Source organism: Erigeron canadensis, chromosome 5 (genome assembly GCF_010389155.1).
Source record: "Erigeron canadensis isolate Cc75 chromosome 5, C_canadensis_v1, whole genome shotgun sequence".
Lineage (NCBI taxonomy): Eukaryota > Viridiplantae > Streptophyta > Magnoliopsida > Asterales > Asteraceae > Erigeron > Erigeron canadensis.
The window spans coordinates 16,207,415-16,224,065 of record NC_057765.1 but is presented as its reverse complement, the minus strand read 5'-3'; the positions used below and the strand labels follow the sequence as shown (position 1 = coordinate 16,224,065).

Below are 16,651 nucleotides of genomic sequence, written 5' to 3'. Positions count from 1 at the left end.
AACGACGCTGATTGGCGGAAAATGGTTCTGATGGTGGTGCCAGCGGCGCTGGTGAGATACCCAGCGGCGCTGGTGGGTGATTTGAGCTGGTAGCGGCGCTTGTGGAGTGGGTAGCGGCGCTGGATCTGCACAGGTTCAGGTCCAGCGGCGCTGGTGGTGTGGCCAGCGGCGCTGGTCTGCCCAGATGCAGTTCCAGCGTGGGCAGACCAGCGGCGCTGGTTGTCTGACTAGCGGCGCTCGTGGCTCCTGTACTTGTTCCGCAATCTGATTTCTTCAGCGATTTGATGCACGAACTCCCCCACACTTAGCTTTTGGCCAAGTGCATGGTTTCCTTCAGACTACAAAGCAAAATACTTCTCCACACTTCGATCAATTTATCAAAAATGGAAAATACGAGCTAATACAAAATGAAAAATAGAAACATAAAACATGATTGCAATAAGTTACTTGTTCTTTCGATCCTTGAAAGCTTGCATCTGTGATACTTTCAACATTTTCATATCATATCACAAATTATAAAGTTTAAAACAATCACTTAGTTGCAATTAGTCACAATTCCTAAAAATGAAAAATAAAAATGAAAAATTACTGCTTGGGTTGCCTCCCAAGAAGCGCTAAGTTTACTAGTCTTCAGCCAGACTCGGTTTTGGAACTAGGTTGAGGAGTACGGGTTAGGCCTAGGGCCGGCACCCGTCGGTGTTTTGATGTAAAGGTCTGATTTAATCTAAGGTGTGATTCTATCCTCCTTTTCTTGCTTTCCCAAGCGTAACTTCTAATCTTGCATCTAGTTCCAAATGGATTCAGATCACTGATATCCTCCTTGATTATAACTACTTGGTTAAATCCTAAAGTCATGGTCATCTTCTTAGCTTTCGCATTAACTGATGATCCTACTGATAGTAAAAACGGTTGTCCCAAAATGTTATGGTCCCTTGTCATCGAATCGTCTTCGACTAAATAAAAATCAGTCGGGACATCAAATCCTCCTACATTTATGACCACATCTTTTACTATACCTTTAGTTAAGACCTTTGCTCCTCCTACTAACCTAATTTCTAAATTTTCTTGTTTCCACGAATTTTTACTACTTAACACTAGGTCCTCGAAAATCCTTATGGGCAGAACATTTGAGGTGGACCTAAAGTCCATGTAAGTATTTTCAAAACACACTGAATTAATGTGACTAAGGACTTAAAAAATGCTAGGGTCCCCATAAAACTTGCCATAAGGTTCTCTAGCCATTACTTCATTCATTTTGTCCCTCTCAAGTTCAGCTACACGTTCCTCCCATTTCATATTTCCTAGTATTTTCCTAATCCTATTGGCTACTTCTCTTCCATTTCTTAATTGTTCTTCTACTTTCTCATTTTTCTCTCTCAAATTCCTAAAGCATTCGTAACTTATTTCAGCCCTCACGTTTTCCTTTCCTAGTTTGTTTGCCACCATCTTGATCATCATTCGCTACTTCCATACTCAGGCATTCTGCTTTAATTATATTCAATTTGCTATCTAAGTCAGATACTTTGACCACATTTTTCCCGTCAGACAGTGTTATTTCTCTTTTGAGTACATGGACGGTTACATCGGCAATATGCAAAAATGGTCGACCTAGGATTATAGGTGTATCTATTCCATCAATTGAATCAAGTACAACAAACTCGGTCCAGAATTCTAAGTCTTTAACCCTGACATGGACTTGTTCGACAATCCCCTTGGGTTGTCGGTAAGTCTGATCGGCTAACCGAATACTCATATTGGCGGGTTTTAGCGAACCTAGGGTAAGTTTTCAAAAACAGCAGTAGGCATTACATTAATACTTGACCCTAAATCAGCTAATGCACTCGAAAAATATTCATCATTAATAGTGCAAGGGATAAGAAAACTTCCCGCATCCTCGTTTGCTTGCGGTGTCCGCTTTTCATCATTCTGCGTGTCGGGATTCTGAACTTTTTCACTTCTGCCCAAATTGTCTCCATCCTCCATTTTGCATTTGGATGCGAGCTGGGTACCTAAGTCTCCGTCTGAAATCAAAATTGGGCCTGAATCAGAACTGCAAGGTTCACCAGCGGCGCTGGTGGTGTGCGAGCAGCGCTGGTGGTCTGCCTGGGGGCTTCCAGCGGCGCTGGTTGTTACCTGAAGGGCTACCAGCGGCGCTGGTGGGTGATTCCAGCGGCGCTAGGTGGTTCTGGACAGATTCCAGAATTGCCTTTTTGTCCGTTTCGCTTCCATTTTGCCTCCGTATGCCCTGTACCTGATTGGAACTTTCACAAGAATCATTAGAAATCACAGTGGAGTCATTACCTTCGGTGAACACGGCGTTCACATTCTCATTTCGTCCGATCGGGGGTTGGTACTTTTGACTTGGATTAGGGTTTGAGCTAGAACTTCCTTGCAAGATCGGCCTTGGCATGGGACTACTATCCTTCCTTGTATTCTGCTCAATCCATCTATCTATCCTTCGCTCCATTTCTTTTATTGCGGCTTGTTGATTCCTTGCTCCTTCGTCAACCTTTTGATTGAGATTGCTTATTTTCTCATTGAGCGACTTCGTGTAGCTTGCCAAAGAGTCATGCCTCTTGTCGTTCATGTCCATATACTTCTGCATCATGTTTGTGAGCTTGACAATAGGGTCCTCCTTGACTTCATTTTCCGCTTTTGGTTGCTCCGGTTGACCGTTACTCCTTTGCCACCTATTTTGAAAAGAACCAAAATTATTTCTAGAATAATTTGCATTATAATTAGAATTACCGGAATTTATTTGAAATAGTCCTCGTTGAAAGCCTCCTCGGTATTGATTCTGGACAAAATTGACTTGCTCGGTGGTTTCTTCTTCACAATCTTCGGTATAGTGTAAGGCTGGCAATTTTGACACGAAACCTATTAACACGACACGACACGACCTGTTCTTAACAGGTTTCGTGTTTAGGTTTAACAGGTTTCATGTCTTAACAGATCCGGATCTGTTAAGACACGAAATATTTTCGTGTCTTAACAGGTCCGGACCTGTTAGACCTGTTAAGGACCTGTTAAGTTATACGTATATATACTATGTTAAATTTATGAAACCCTATCTACTTCTTATTTCCTAATACGCCTCCCTCTCCTTCAGTCATTCTCTCTCTCTTTCTTCAATCGATCGATCCCCCTTTCTGTCACTTTCACAGACCAAAAATTATCATCAGTCAACAATTGATTCATCAATCCCCCTTTCTTCAACAATTGATTCATCAGTCAAAAATTATCCCCCTTTCTTCAACAATTAATAATCAATCGATCCCCTTTTCTAATAATCATCAGTCAATCCCCCAATCTATTAACCGATCCACACCAATTCTATCAATCCCCCTTTCTATTAATCATCAATTGATTCATCAATCATCATCCTCAAGGATTCCACTCGGTAACTTCTTTACTTTTTACTTAGTTTATTTCGTGAATAATTCCATCAATATAGATATACCGTATACGTGTGTGTAAATATGTATATGTATGTGTGTAATGATTAATATATGTGTTTTAACAAGTCTAGATCATAAATTGTTCAACACTTATCTTTTGGACAATTAATTCAATTAAAAAAATGATAATAATGAAAAATTCAATTAAAAAAATGATATTGTAAGCATAAATGGATGCTCTGACGATGGTTATGACAAATTATAAAAAATTTGTCACTTTGTGACTTAGTAAAATAAAACTGTGACTTCTTAGTACACTTTGTGAGGCTTTTGCTGATTAATCTTAGGTGTTTGTCACGGCATAATTGTGAAATGAGAAACACACAAGGAACAAAGTAATAGAGGCTCAACTCCACTCCACGTGTGTTCGTCCATGATTAGGTTGTATCTTCTATTCAACACTTATCTTATGTTGTATCTCTTTTATTTGCACAACCAACAAGAGATTTATATTAACTAACACTAATTCAGTTTTTTTCTTTTATTTTATCAAATCTGTATGATTGTATTAAGTAACACGAAATTGTTCTTAAAATATTGTAGATGGATTCTGAACTTGACTCTCAAGCTAATGAGGATATACAAGTTGAAGAGGTTGAGTCCGTGGATACCGAAGTAGCAGGTGGTAAGAGAAAACGTAAGGATAGGTCAATTGCATGGAAATACTTTGAAAAAGATCCGAATAGTATTCAAGTTACCAAACTGAAATGTACGTGCAAAAAGTGTAATACTGTTTTCGTATATGATAGTATTCAAGGTACGGGTAATCTTCTTCGGCATAAAGATAGATGTTATGGTAAAAATTATCATGATGTTGGTCAAATGCTATTTAATAGTGACATGGCTTTACGGTCACGTAAATTTAATCAAAAGACTTTGCGTGAGTTGCTTGTATCTTGTACCATTAGGCATGAATTACCTTTGTCATTTGTTGAATATAAGGGTGTTAGAGATGTGATTGAATACTTGGAACCTGATGCTGATTCCATGACTAGAAATACTTTAAAAGCCGATTTAATTGAGATGTTTAAGACAGAAAAGGAAAAACTTAAAAGTATGCTTTTGGAATCACCGGGAATGTTATGTTTAACTTCAGATTTGTGGTCTTCAATTAATACGGATGGTTTTTTGGCAATTACAGTGTATTTTATTGATAAAGAATGGGTTTTGCAAAAAAGAGTTTTAGCCTTTTCTCATATGCTACCACCTCATTCTGGTGTTGCTCTAAATGCAAAAGTGTTTTCAATTCTAGAAGAATGGGGATTAGAAAAAAAGATATTTTGTATCACTTTGGATAATGCGTTATCTAATGACCGTTTCGTTCAGCTATTACGTGATCAATTAGATACAAAATCCCCACTTGTTTCTAAGGGTAGGTTTTTTCATATGAGATGTTGTGCACATATTGTAAACTTGATTGTGCAAGACGGGCTGAAGGAAATTGATCAGGCTGTTGTTAAGGTTAGAGAGAGTATCAAGTATGTTAAAGGATCAAAATCACAAGTAAGAAAGCAAAAGTTTTTAGATTGCATTAAGTTACTTTCTTTGAGTTCTACAAGGGGGTTAAGGCAAGATTGTCCTACTAGGTGGAATTCTACATTCCTAATGCTTGATAGTGCCATTTATTACCGAAAGGCATTTGCCCATTTGGAAATAAGTGATTCTAATTATACAAGTTGTCCAAGTGCTACTGAGTGGGATACCATTGAAAAGATTTGTGTTTTCCTTGCAGTTTTTTATGATGTGAATAGTATTTTCTCGGGTACCAAATATCCTACTGCAAACTTGTATTATCCTCACATTTTTATGGTTTATTTTACTTTGCATGATAGTATGAGTTCAAAGGATGAGTATATGAGACGTATGGGAGCGTCTATGATGGATAAATTTAAGAAGTATTGGTCTGATTTTAGTCTCACTTTAGCCATAGCCGTGGTATTTGATCCAAGATATAAGTTGCATTTTATTGAATGGAGTTATAATAAGATTTATGGAGCGGACAACTGTCAATATAGTGATGTGGAATTGTTATTGAGTACCACTTTTGATGAATATGTGTTATATTTCGGTAATGCTTCCTCGACAACATCAAATCATGCAAGTACTTCAAGTAGCAAGGCTGGTGAAGAAACAAGCAATGATACAAGACGTCTCTTTGGAGTTAGAGCAAAACTTTTGGTAATTTTATATGTTATATATATATATAAACTTTATAGTTTTTATGTTTTTATATAAATAATGATTGAATTACTATTTATGTATTATACTTTATAGGATTTCGATGAGTTTCAAAGCCAAGAAAGTACAACCAACAGAAAGTCAGAGTTACAATTGTATTTGGAAGAGCCAAGAATGGAGAGGACATTGAAACTCGATGTGTTGGCTTTCTGGAAATCCAATGAGTTTAGATATCCCGTACTTGCAAGGATGGCTCGAGACTTCTTGACCATTCCAATATCTACTGTCGCATCAGAGTCTACATTTAGTGCCAGCGGAAGAGTACTTAATAAACATCGAAGTTCACTTGCTAAAGATACCGTTGAGGCACTTATCTGCACAAAAGATTGGTTGTTTGGAGGCTGTGGTGAAATTGATACTGATGATCTCGCCGAAGATATAATGTCATTGTCGCTTGAAGTTAGTCCTGAATCAGGTGCTTCAAACTCAGTCAACAATTCCAGCTCGTTTACAAAGGTACTGTGGTGTCTTTTCTTTTTGTGTTGCTGTTTTGATCAAGTATTGTTGTGTCTTTCTTCGGTTTACAAACCTACCTGTGCTGCTGTGCTGCTGTTTTATCCCTTTTTATAATCTACTATGCTGCTGTTTTATCTCCATCTGTACAGCAGTACAGCCCCCGAGATTACATAATTAAGCCTCGTTATCTTATTTTGCAATCGGTTAGTTTTCAAGCTTGCATCATGTCACTTACTTAAGCATATGCTTACTGTTTTCTGTTCCTTTTCAGGTGTGATTTGGCTTTATAATGGAAGATATACAAGCAAAGTTGTTGGATTTTGACTTTTAAGAACTAGTGTATTTGTTGATGGACTCTTTTGGTTATGTATTGAACTAGTGTATTGATGATGGACTCTTTTGGTTATGTATTAAGACTTTCATGAATTGTATTGTTGATGGACTTTTATTGTTGTGTATTAATTAGACTTTCTGGAAATTTTGTATTGTTAATTTGTTGATAATTTTGTTAAAAGTATAACTGTATTAGTTAAGACTTAAGATTTCAATAGATTATAGAAATTATGTAAACAGATTCTTAACAGGTTCTTAACAGGTGTACCTGTTAATTTTCGTGTCGTGTTCGTGTCCGAAAAAAATGACACGAACTCTTAACAGGTCGTGTTCGTGTTTATGCTTAACAGGTTCGTGTCTTAACAGGTTCGTGTCTTAACAGGTGTCGTGTGACCTGTTATGCCAGCCTTAGTATAGTGCATCTCCCCGCATTTGTCACACCCGTGTGCAATCACCTTGAGGTCCTTATCCATAATGTTCAACCTGTCTTCAAAAGTAGAAAAACGGTTAGATAAAGCTTTAAGTTCATGGATTACCTCATCATCAGGGTTGCTCTCGATGCTAGCCACAGTCCTTCTCGACTTTTTATCTCGATCCTTGTCATCTACATTTCGAGGTAAGCTTGCTTGCACCATATCTTCCATCATCTTGTACGCGGCATTAGTAGTCTTGTACAAAAAGTTACCACCTCCGGCTAGGTCCAAATCCTTTTGGGAACTCTTCGTTAAACCATAGAAAAAGATTTCCATGATCTCATCCTTGCTAAGTCCATTCCCGTGACAGTTTCTGATCATCTCCCTAAGCCTTTTCCATGCAACAACTAGTGATTCTTCTTCGTCTTGCTTGAAAGCTTTGATGTCTTGAAGCATTTTCCTAGCTAAACTCAGGGGAAAGAATCGCGAAACAAACTCCTCGCGAAGTTGATTCCATGTGGTGATGGTACCTTCATCGAGCTCATTGAACCAAGCACGCGCCTCTCCGGTGAGAGACGACGGGAACAAGCTAAGTTGCACATCGTCATCGGTGACGTTTCCTCCGTATTTAAACATTTTGCATAGGCTAGTGAACTTGCTTACATGCTTGTGAGGGTCGGAATTAGCTCGGCCGTCGAACTGGTTATCCTGAATTAACTTAAGGTGGTGTCCTTTGACTGAAAATGAATCTCCTAGGTTAGGTAAAACTAAAGCGGATCCCGGCGTCAGTGCTACAGCTCTTGTCCTTTCCATCAACGGTCGGTCGAAATCGTCTATTACACCTCTAGGTGAGTTTGGTTGAGACATGGTTTCGGTTATTCCTACTGAGTTTTCTAGGTTGAAAAGGTGTTCTAAATTCCCTACGGGGGTTGAGTTGGATCTGTAAAGTCTCTTCCTTCGTCTGAGTCTACTTAGGCTCGTCAAACTACGTCTTATGACCGTTCCGGATCTCAAACGCATGAACCACCTAAATATCCTGCAAAACTTAAGAAAAAGATCAACGCAACAATTTAATTCTAAAAATTAAAAAACTACACTAACTAACTAGCTAGAAATGAAAAACACAAATATTTTTGGATTTTTAAATTTTAAAAGAAAAATAAAAATGCAACTAATTATGCTAAACCTAATTTTGACCTAATTTGACCTAATTTTCTACTTAACCTAATTTGACCTAATATGAAATGCTAAAAAGTAACTACTTCGTGTTGAAGCACAAAATAGGGTCGAACTACACTACTAAACTAAGAATGCGTCGCGTCCCCGGCAACGGCGCCAAAAAGACTTGATGGGTGTATGTTTTTTTATTTATTTCCTAGTCTTTAAAATTTATGTTGTACAAGTAACTATCTAAACTAACACACACTTTAACGAGCAGCGAACCCGGTCAGTTGAGTATAGCTTAGTGGTAAATTACGGGATCGTTCGCAGGGACGCGTTGCGTTACCTAATCTAGTAGTACGTGTAATTCTAGTTTGTTTGGGGGTTTGTCACTAACTCCTAATAAACTAATTTTTAGCAATTGAATAAGAAAATATAACTAAATGCTTTGCAGCAAAAGGCTACTCTGAAAATAGTTGTGAAAGGACGAATATCAGTAAGTAAATTAAAATACTTGTTTGGCATCTCCGATCTCATGGTACGACCAAATACTATCCTACTGGTTTGTTAGCCTGTTGGAAACTTAATCACGGTTCAGATTCTCATTAGATTCACTTTACCTAAGTAGTAGTGTTGTCGCTAGACTCAAACTACCCTTTAAAACAAATTCTCGCTAGATTCATTGTTTTAAGTATTATGACCTAAAGTTTGTGTTACTAATTCATCTTTTAATTACCCGGCTCTTAAGCCATGACCAGATATAATTCCCTCCGGTGACCACAGTGCTCGTTTCCAAGTCAAAGGATCGCGTCTGGTATTGTTAAGCTTCATGTTCAATTCACCCTAGTTACTATGGTTCTGGATCCCTCGGTTACAAGTGAATCACTTTTTACTTCTAGTTATAGACCGACTAGTTGTTTTCTGTCCTAGCATATTAGTCCTAGTACATGATCATAGACAATCATCAGAATTAAACTAATAAGTTAAGATATAAAACCAATAGCAACATGAATTACTAATAAACATGGATCTACGATAAACAGTAAAGCACACTCCAACAGAATCTAAACAAATACAGTAAAACAATAAGTGTCTACATTATGACATTGATCCAAACAAGTATTCAGCCTACTAGCCTAGCATTATTAAAGGAATAACAAAGTCTGAGAATATAAAAGACATAGTTCAAAGACAAAGAGTAAATAAAGATGAAAGATTTAGACCAAGAGTGAAGATCGGAAGGTGTTTAGATGCTCCAAAACCTCCTTGGAATCTGCAATTTCGATCTAGGGTTATTCCTGGGCGGCTAGGGCTGCTGAATCGGCTCTCTCTTAGGGTTTTGAGGGTTAGTTCGACTTAAATAGGTGTTTAAGTCGGTTACTGATCTTGGCCGACCAACGGCGCTTATTGAATTTGAATCCCTTCTAAATTCCAAAACCCTAAATTCCTTCATTCAATCTCAGTTTCATTTGTTCAAATGGCTAAATCATCATCTTCAACTAAATCACTTATTGAATTTGAATACAATCCATCAGAGGCAGTTAAACCTAGCCCCATATGGCCAAAGGGTTTGAAGCCTTTAACCCTTCGATTCAACATGAATAATTTTGTGGCCGCTCTAAACATTCACACAAAGACCTTATGGGGAGAATAAATAATTTTTATGAAGAATCTCCTCTCCATTATGCTTTATTGATACGTCCCACGGTGTATCAATATACCAAAGTATATTGTACACAGGATAGTTGTAGAAGGGGGTGAATATAACTTGTATGAAGAATGATTCTCAGGAATGCCACACATATGCATACAAGGAGTGTAGCTTTTATAGGCGAAAGCTCCTTCTTCACTTGGTATCCACTTCAGCCACATATTCTTCTATTGTTGGACAATCAAGGAATAATCAATCATGCCTTCATCGTACTTGTAGTCCCCCACGTACAGCTGCACATTCTTAATCATCCAATATGTAATAACACGATTTCTGCTCTTGATTCAATCTCAACAATGGCGGTTCAAGTGTGTGTGTTCTTGGTGTGTTTAGTGTGTGTGATTTTCTAGAGAGAAAGAGAGAGAGAAACGATCTGGATTAAGTTGTATGTAAAAATGGATCAAAGGCTTATGATTTCTAAGGAGTTGAGGGTATTTATAGTCTAAATCTACAATTAAGCTAATTGACACTCCTAGTCCATCAACCTTAGATATCATTTCACCATATCTTAACAACAATAACATCCACTAACTTAAATTACAATTTATCACTATTATTGGATTTCTAACATTCTCCCCCTTAGTGATATATTGTAATGAATGAAGTACGTATTATTTTGTCTTGTAGGAATTAAGTTGATGAGCCCGATAGTGCAGACAATTGGTGTGATGAAACAAGTCTTCAAAGCTTTCTCATTGTCTCTGGAGTACTTGGATCAATCTTGGTCTTGGACTTCTTGTAGTTAAAACATGATGAAATTCTCAATGTTCTTTTTGAACAGAGAATAAAATGAATGAGTCTAGAATCTTTGAAAAATTGTTGAACCATGAATCAGAGTTGTCTTTTGAAGTGCGGAAGGTATAAATTTGGCTTTGGTTCTTCAATCTTCGATTCTTGAATCAAAATTTGTTTCCTTGGAATGAAGTATCAAAAACTCAAACTCTCCCCCTTGATATATGCATTGAAGCTTCTTGATCAAGTTTTATTATATGACTTTGAAGATCTTGAATGAAATGTGTTGATGAAGACTCTTTTGAAGTTTTACTTTTTTGTCTTGAATCTTCCAATCAATCTTTCAACTTTTGTAGCTTTGATCTTTGTCATTTTGCCTTAAACACTTTGGAGAGTAAACTTTTGAACAAGACTTGAATTAATCATGCTCCCCTTAATTCATGAGTGTAAGCATTTTGGAGCATCTTTGAACATCATATCCTTATCTTTGTAATTATCTTTTTTCAAGTCAAGAACTTAATTCTGAAAATTTGAGCTCAATTGACTGAAATTTCATTTATTGCATGTTTTCCCATCAATCCCATAAAATATTCTCTCTTATCTTTTATCCGTAACCTCCATACACTCACTACAACCTTCTTACTAACTCCATGTTTGCACAAATCAAGCTCAAATATTTTCTTTCTCAATCAATCATAATCTTTTTCTCCCCCTCATAATGATAAAGTTGGAAACCAATGTCATTATGCAAACATTGATTGATCGAATACGAAAAGAAAATATCACAAGTTAAAAGTAGACTTACATGGAGAAGTATCAAACAACAACACATCAACCCAATTCAATAGTCTTAACCCAAAGAATCCTAAGGGTAACTAAAATCTAAGGTTGAAGTTGTTGATACAAATGTTATAGTATGATATTGGTGGTTTTTGTGTTTGTGAGATGAGAAATGGAAAAACCGGATAAGGATGATGCGTTAACATGTTCAAAAATCAAAAGAATTAATGAAATGACCGAAAGAAATGTATGACATTTTTCAGATTTCCTATGTATCATTGAATTATGCACAAAGAAATTTTCTAACATAGTTCGGTCTTGTAGCTTTTCAACTACGAGATTGCTTCAAAGAATAGAGATCATGGTCAGTGTCACCTAAGGCGTTCTATAACCACATTCTATTATCCTTAAAGACTTTTTAGGAAACATCCGAGGTCACTGATAGACTTCTCGTTCACTCAATAATCACATAAATGTAATTATGAGACCTACGTTCAACGTTGGAGAAGATGGTAGCATTGGTAGGATTTCCATTTGATCATTGAGGAATATCCATTAAGATATCACTACAAATGTTCCGACTATATCAAATAGATATGCAATAATATCAAAAAGGTATGACTCAAAATGTGTCTTAAGAAAATGAAGAAGGATCAAAATAATGATCAAGCAAGATAGCTCTAGACACAACGTGATCAAATGAAGTCGGGGACTGGAGCATAATGTCGCCCTTTTCAATATTAACATCTTCCAAATGAAGAGTCAATAGAAATGTGAAAAATCTCCGTGAAAAATGAAACAAGTATTTGTTAAGAAACACTTGAGTGGTTAGGTAAAGATGTGCATCGCTTCACTGGGTTCATGAAGTCTTTATCAAGATACCAACAAATGACATCCGATTGAAATGTGTTGTACCTAGCGATTTGAGATTTTTAGGGAAGGGTATCATTTCTTGTAACCCTTTTCTCACAACATATCACCATAACCTCTCACTTTTCGACTTTACTCCCTCCATCCTATTTGCATGAAACCATTATTACTAATGACTGAAGTGAATACTCCGGGGGTAGAACTCATTGGCGATGATGAAGTTCATGGAGTGAATTAATTGCTTAAGTGCAAACTAAACACCGAACTTAAATTGATGAAAAATCATTTGAAAATCATTAAATGTGTATAAGAAAATGATTTGAAAACACATTTGAAGGTTTGAATTTTTTTTTTTTTTTTTAAATCACAAACTCCCCCTTAATCTATGCAAAGTTGGATTTTAAAAGTATTTCATAGAAAGGTAGAGCAAAAATTGGTTTTTGTGAAGTCAAAAAGAGTAAAATCTTTGTTGTGATATATACATGGAAAAAAAAAATTGAGAGTCTAAAAGTGAAGAAGATTTTAAGAAACACAAAGTTTTGCGTCAACAACAATGTTCATAGTAAGACTACCAGGGAGTACACAAAGGCGTTCAATCCTTTGCATCTTACATCAACAAGTTGGATGCAAATAAAACATTTAAACACAAATTTAACTCAATCAATTGTTCAAGATGAGACAACTAGGGAGTACACAAAGGCGTTCAATCCGTCGCTTCTCATATCAACAATTGAGAGTAACAAAATCTTTTGAAGAAGAAAAAAATCCTTTTGAAAATAAATAAAACTTTTTAAGAACGGGTTATACACAGAGTATGTATAAGCCATTTTGAAATAAATAAATCGTTTAAGCACGGGTTACATACAGAGTATATGTAAGCCACTAAGATATAAAAGAAAAAAATAAAGAAAAATCTTTTTGTTATTTTTCCAAAATTTTATATTTTTGTATTTGATTTTTGTCTTTTCAAATTTTGTATTTTGTTTTTCAAGAATGTATCAAGAACAAAATATGTTAAGGTTCAAGATTTAACATGCCAAGCTTAGAGATAAGAAAGTTAAACCTTTTCTCATCCAGTGATTTAGTGAACAAATCTGCAAGCTGATAGTCAGTTCCCCACAAAATAGAGTTCGATGTCACCTTTCTCAATATGATCTTTGAGAAAATGATATCTCACAACTATATGCTTTGATCGAGAGTGGGTTACTGTGTTGACTGCAATAGCAATGGCACTTTGGGAGTCACAATAGATGGGAATATGATCATATTTCAGACCATAATCAGTAAGCTGAGTCTTCATCCATAACACTTGAGCACAACAACTAGCCGCAGCCACATATTCAGCTTCAGCTGTTGATAGTGACACATAATTTTGTTTCTTGGAAGACCAACTCACAATTTTATCACCCAAAAATTGTAAAGTACCGGAAGTGCTCTTGCGATCAAGCTTACAACCTGCATGATCTGCATCTGAATAGGCAGTTAAATTGAATCCAGTATCCCTTGGATACCAGAGACCTAAATTGGGTGTACTCTTCAGATAACGAAATATTCGTTTCACAGCTTGAAAATGTAAATCAGTTGGAGCAGCTTGATACCTAGCACACATACATGTTGCAAACATTATATCTGGGCGAGATGTTGTAAGATACAACAATGAAGCAATCATACTTCTATATCTCTTTTGGTCAAATGGTTTTCCCTTTTTATCAGCATTAATAGTTGTACGAGCAGCCATTGGAGTTGAAATCGAAGAACAAGTAGTCATATCAAACTTTTTCAACATGTCATGAATATACTTACCTTGTGATATGAAAATACCATTTGGTAGTTGTTTGATTTGAAGACCCAAAACATAGTTCATTTCCCCAATCATGCTCATTTCAAAATGATTAACCATTAGAGATGAAAAGTTTCGACAAAATGTTTGACTGGTTGACCCAAAGATAATGTCATCAACATATATTTGGACAAGAAGAACATGCTTACCTTGTTTGCGAATGAATAGGGTAGGGTCAATTGTGCCTTTGGTAAAGCCACCTCTAATCAAGAAAGTAGATAAGGAATCATACCAGCTTCCACTAGCGTTTGATTTCTCCTTTCAACGACATTGTTTTGTTGTGGGGTACGAACCGCAGATAATTGGTGAGTAATGCATTTGGATTTACAAAATTCATCAAAAACGACATTTTTGAACTCAGTTCCGTTATCCGAACGGATGTAACAGACTGGAAGTTGAAGATTTACTTGAGTAGAAGTGATGAAATCGATCAAAGTTTGAGTTGTTTCATCTTTGGAGGCAAGAAACTTGACCCAAGTATATCTTGAATAATCATCAACAATAACCAAAATGTATCTCTTCCCATTTCGGCTTTGTACTTTCATCGGCCCACAAAGATCCATGTGAATCAAATGAAGAGGTGCTAATGAATTAGGAGATTTCTTTGATTTATGAGAAGCTCGTTTAATCTTCCCAACAGCACAAGAAGGACACACATTCTCACTTTCATACTTATAGTCTGGGAAGCCTTCAACAAGATGCTTGTTGACCAAAGTATTGATGGTAGGAAAGTTTAGGTGAGAAAGCCTTCTATGCCACACCAAGAATTCTTTGATGTAGCTTTCGAAATGAGACAAATATTATCGGTTGGTTGGTTATCATCGAGATTAACGGTAAAAAGGTTATCATCGCGGTCGCCACACAAAATGTCAACTCCATCTAGAGTTTGAACTTTGCAAAGAGATTGTCGAAAAAGAACTTAAAGATTGTTGTCACTGAATTGTCCAACACTGAACAAGTTATGACTTAATCCTTCAACATAGTGAACTTTCTTAATGATAATTCCATTGCGTTCAATATCACCATAGCCTAAGATAGGAGCAAAATTGTTGTTACCAAATCGAACAGTTCCCATGAATCGTTCGATAAAGTTCTTGAGCAATGCTTTATTGCCAGTCATGTGTTTTGAACACCCGGAATCAAGTATCCAAACACAGATGGTTATTTCCTGCAATCAAATAGAATTAATCGACTTTAGGTACCCATTTGAAGACGGGTCCTTTGTGGTTAGTTAAAACAGACAGGGTATATAACTAGGATACGCATACAAACATGCTTTAGTATAAACATAGGCATTAACAATCACATTATCAACAAGCACATTTGGATTAAAGCAACGAACATTAACACACGAATCAAAAGTAACATGTCTACCACCATTCAAACCATACACACGAGAATTAACATTGTTTACAACATCACAAGGCTTAGCCTTGGCACCCTTAACATTGTTTTTCAAAGATGATTTAAAAGATAAATTGTTTGACACATCAGAAACAAGCTTCTTCTTTCTACCTGCTTTTCTCCGTTGCCTTTTCTTCCTTTTATCAACTTTAGTGATCCTAGGTACTAAAGACTTAGCTACCCATTTAAACTCACTAATCAAGCTCTTTCCACCTGTTGGATTGACACTAAGAAGATTAGAACGAGAGATTTGAAGCACTTTTATATTTTTAGACTCTTTTGAAGGTGCGGAAACTTCTTGTTTCTTAGGTTTATCATGAGAAAACCAGCCATATCTATCCCTATACTTAGTTGTACCATTTGAAGCATCCCTAGTCAGCAAAACTGAGCTAGATTTAGATACTTTAGGTAATGAACTAGATTGAGAGTTAGATGAAGAAACATTTGAATTGATTTCCAGAAGCTTCACTTTGTTGTATTTGATTTTGGAAATGGTCTCAACTTGTTTGGTTTTGACATGCTTTTCTGAGGTATGACACTTTGTTTTTAACGTATTGATTCGTGTTTTTTTAACAGTCTTTGGTTCAGTCTTGACAAGTTTTGGAATAACTCGTTTCTTTGAATAATGTGAAGTTGGATCTTTGGAAAACAATTTTGGAGATTCCTCTTTTGATTCAACTTTGACTTTGGTGGATTCAATCTTTTTATCAGTTTCAGAATCAAAAGTATATTCTCCCTCCATGAATTTATCAAAATCATCTTTTGTGAAAGGTTCAACCGGAGAGATTTTTGAAAACTCAGGAATCTTGTTATCCAACTTCACATTATTGGTAGTCTCAGGAATTAGATCAACTTAAACTGACACATCTTTGGTTTCACAAGAAATTAGAGTAGAAGTATCAACACCTATACTAGCACTAAGCTTAGGGTGAACAACTAATTCTTCAAGAGAATCACAAGTAAAAAACCTATAGTAGTACCATATCAAAACTAAACTATGTGCAAGTTCGTCATTAGATAAATCAGATTGCACATAATCATCAGCTATAGTAGCAGCAGTTTGACATGAAAACTCAAGAGAATCAGTCAAGGTTTGGGTGGAGGAATCAGTAGATGAAACACAAATAGTCTGAGTGGAATGGTCTGTAAAATATAAATTTGAGCTCAATTTGTGCAAAAATGGTGTTAGTGTGTGAAAAGGTGTTTGTGTGTGTATGGAGGTTGAAGATGGAGATGAAAGAGAAATTAGAGTGGA

The 16,651-nt window shown here is 36.4% G+C and overlaps 2 protein-coding genes across 2 annotated transcripts; one reads left to right on the top strand and one right to left on the bottom strand.

Moving 5' to 3' along the window:
• Positions 1-1,405: 1,405 nt before the first annotated feature.
• LOC122601248 lies at positions 1,406-2,608 on the bottom strand. Its single transcript, XM_043774007.1, has 3 exons — positions 2,134-2,608; positions 1,818-2,021; positions 1,406-1,773 (listed from the first exon to the last, which is right to left on the bottom strand). The coding sequence occupies exons 1-3, from the start codon at positions 2,606-2,608 to the stop codon at positions 1,406-1,408; spliced, it is 1,047 nt and encodes a 348-aa protein (XP_043629942.1).
• A 1,837-nt stretch (positions 2,609-4,445) lies between these two features.
• LOC122601247 (zinc finger BED domain-containing protein RICESLEEPER 2-like) lies at positions 4,446-6,897 on the top strand. The gene is made up of 2 exons (XM_043774006.1): positions 4,446-5,636; positions 6,868-6,897. Exons 1-2 carry the CDS (start codon positions 4,446-4,448, stop codon positions 6,895-6,897), a joined length of 1,221 nt encoding a protein of 406 aa, XP_043629941.1.
• Positions 6,898-16,651: the final 9,754 nt, after the last annotated feature.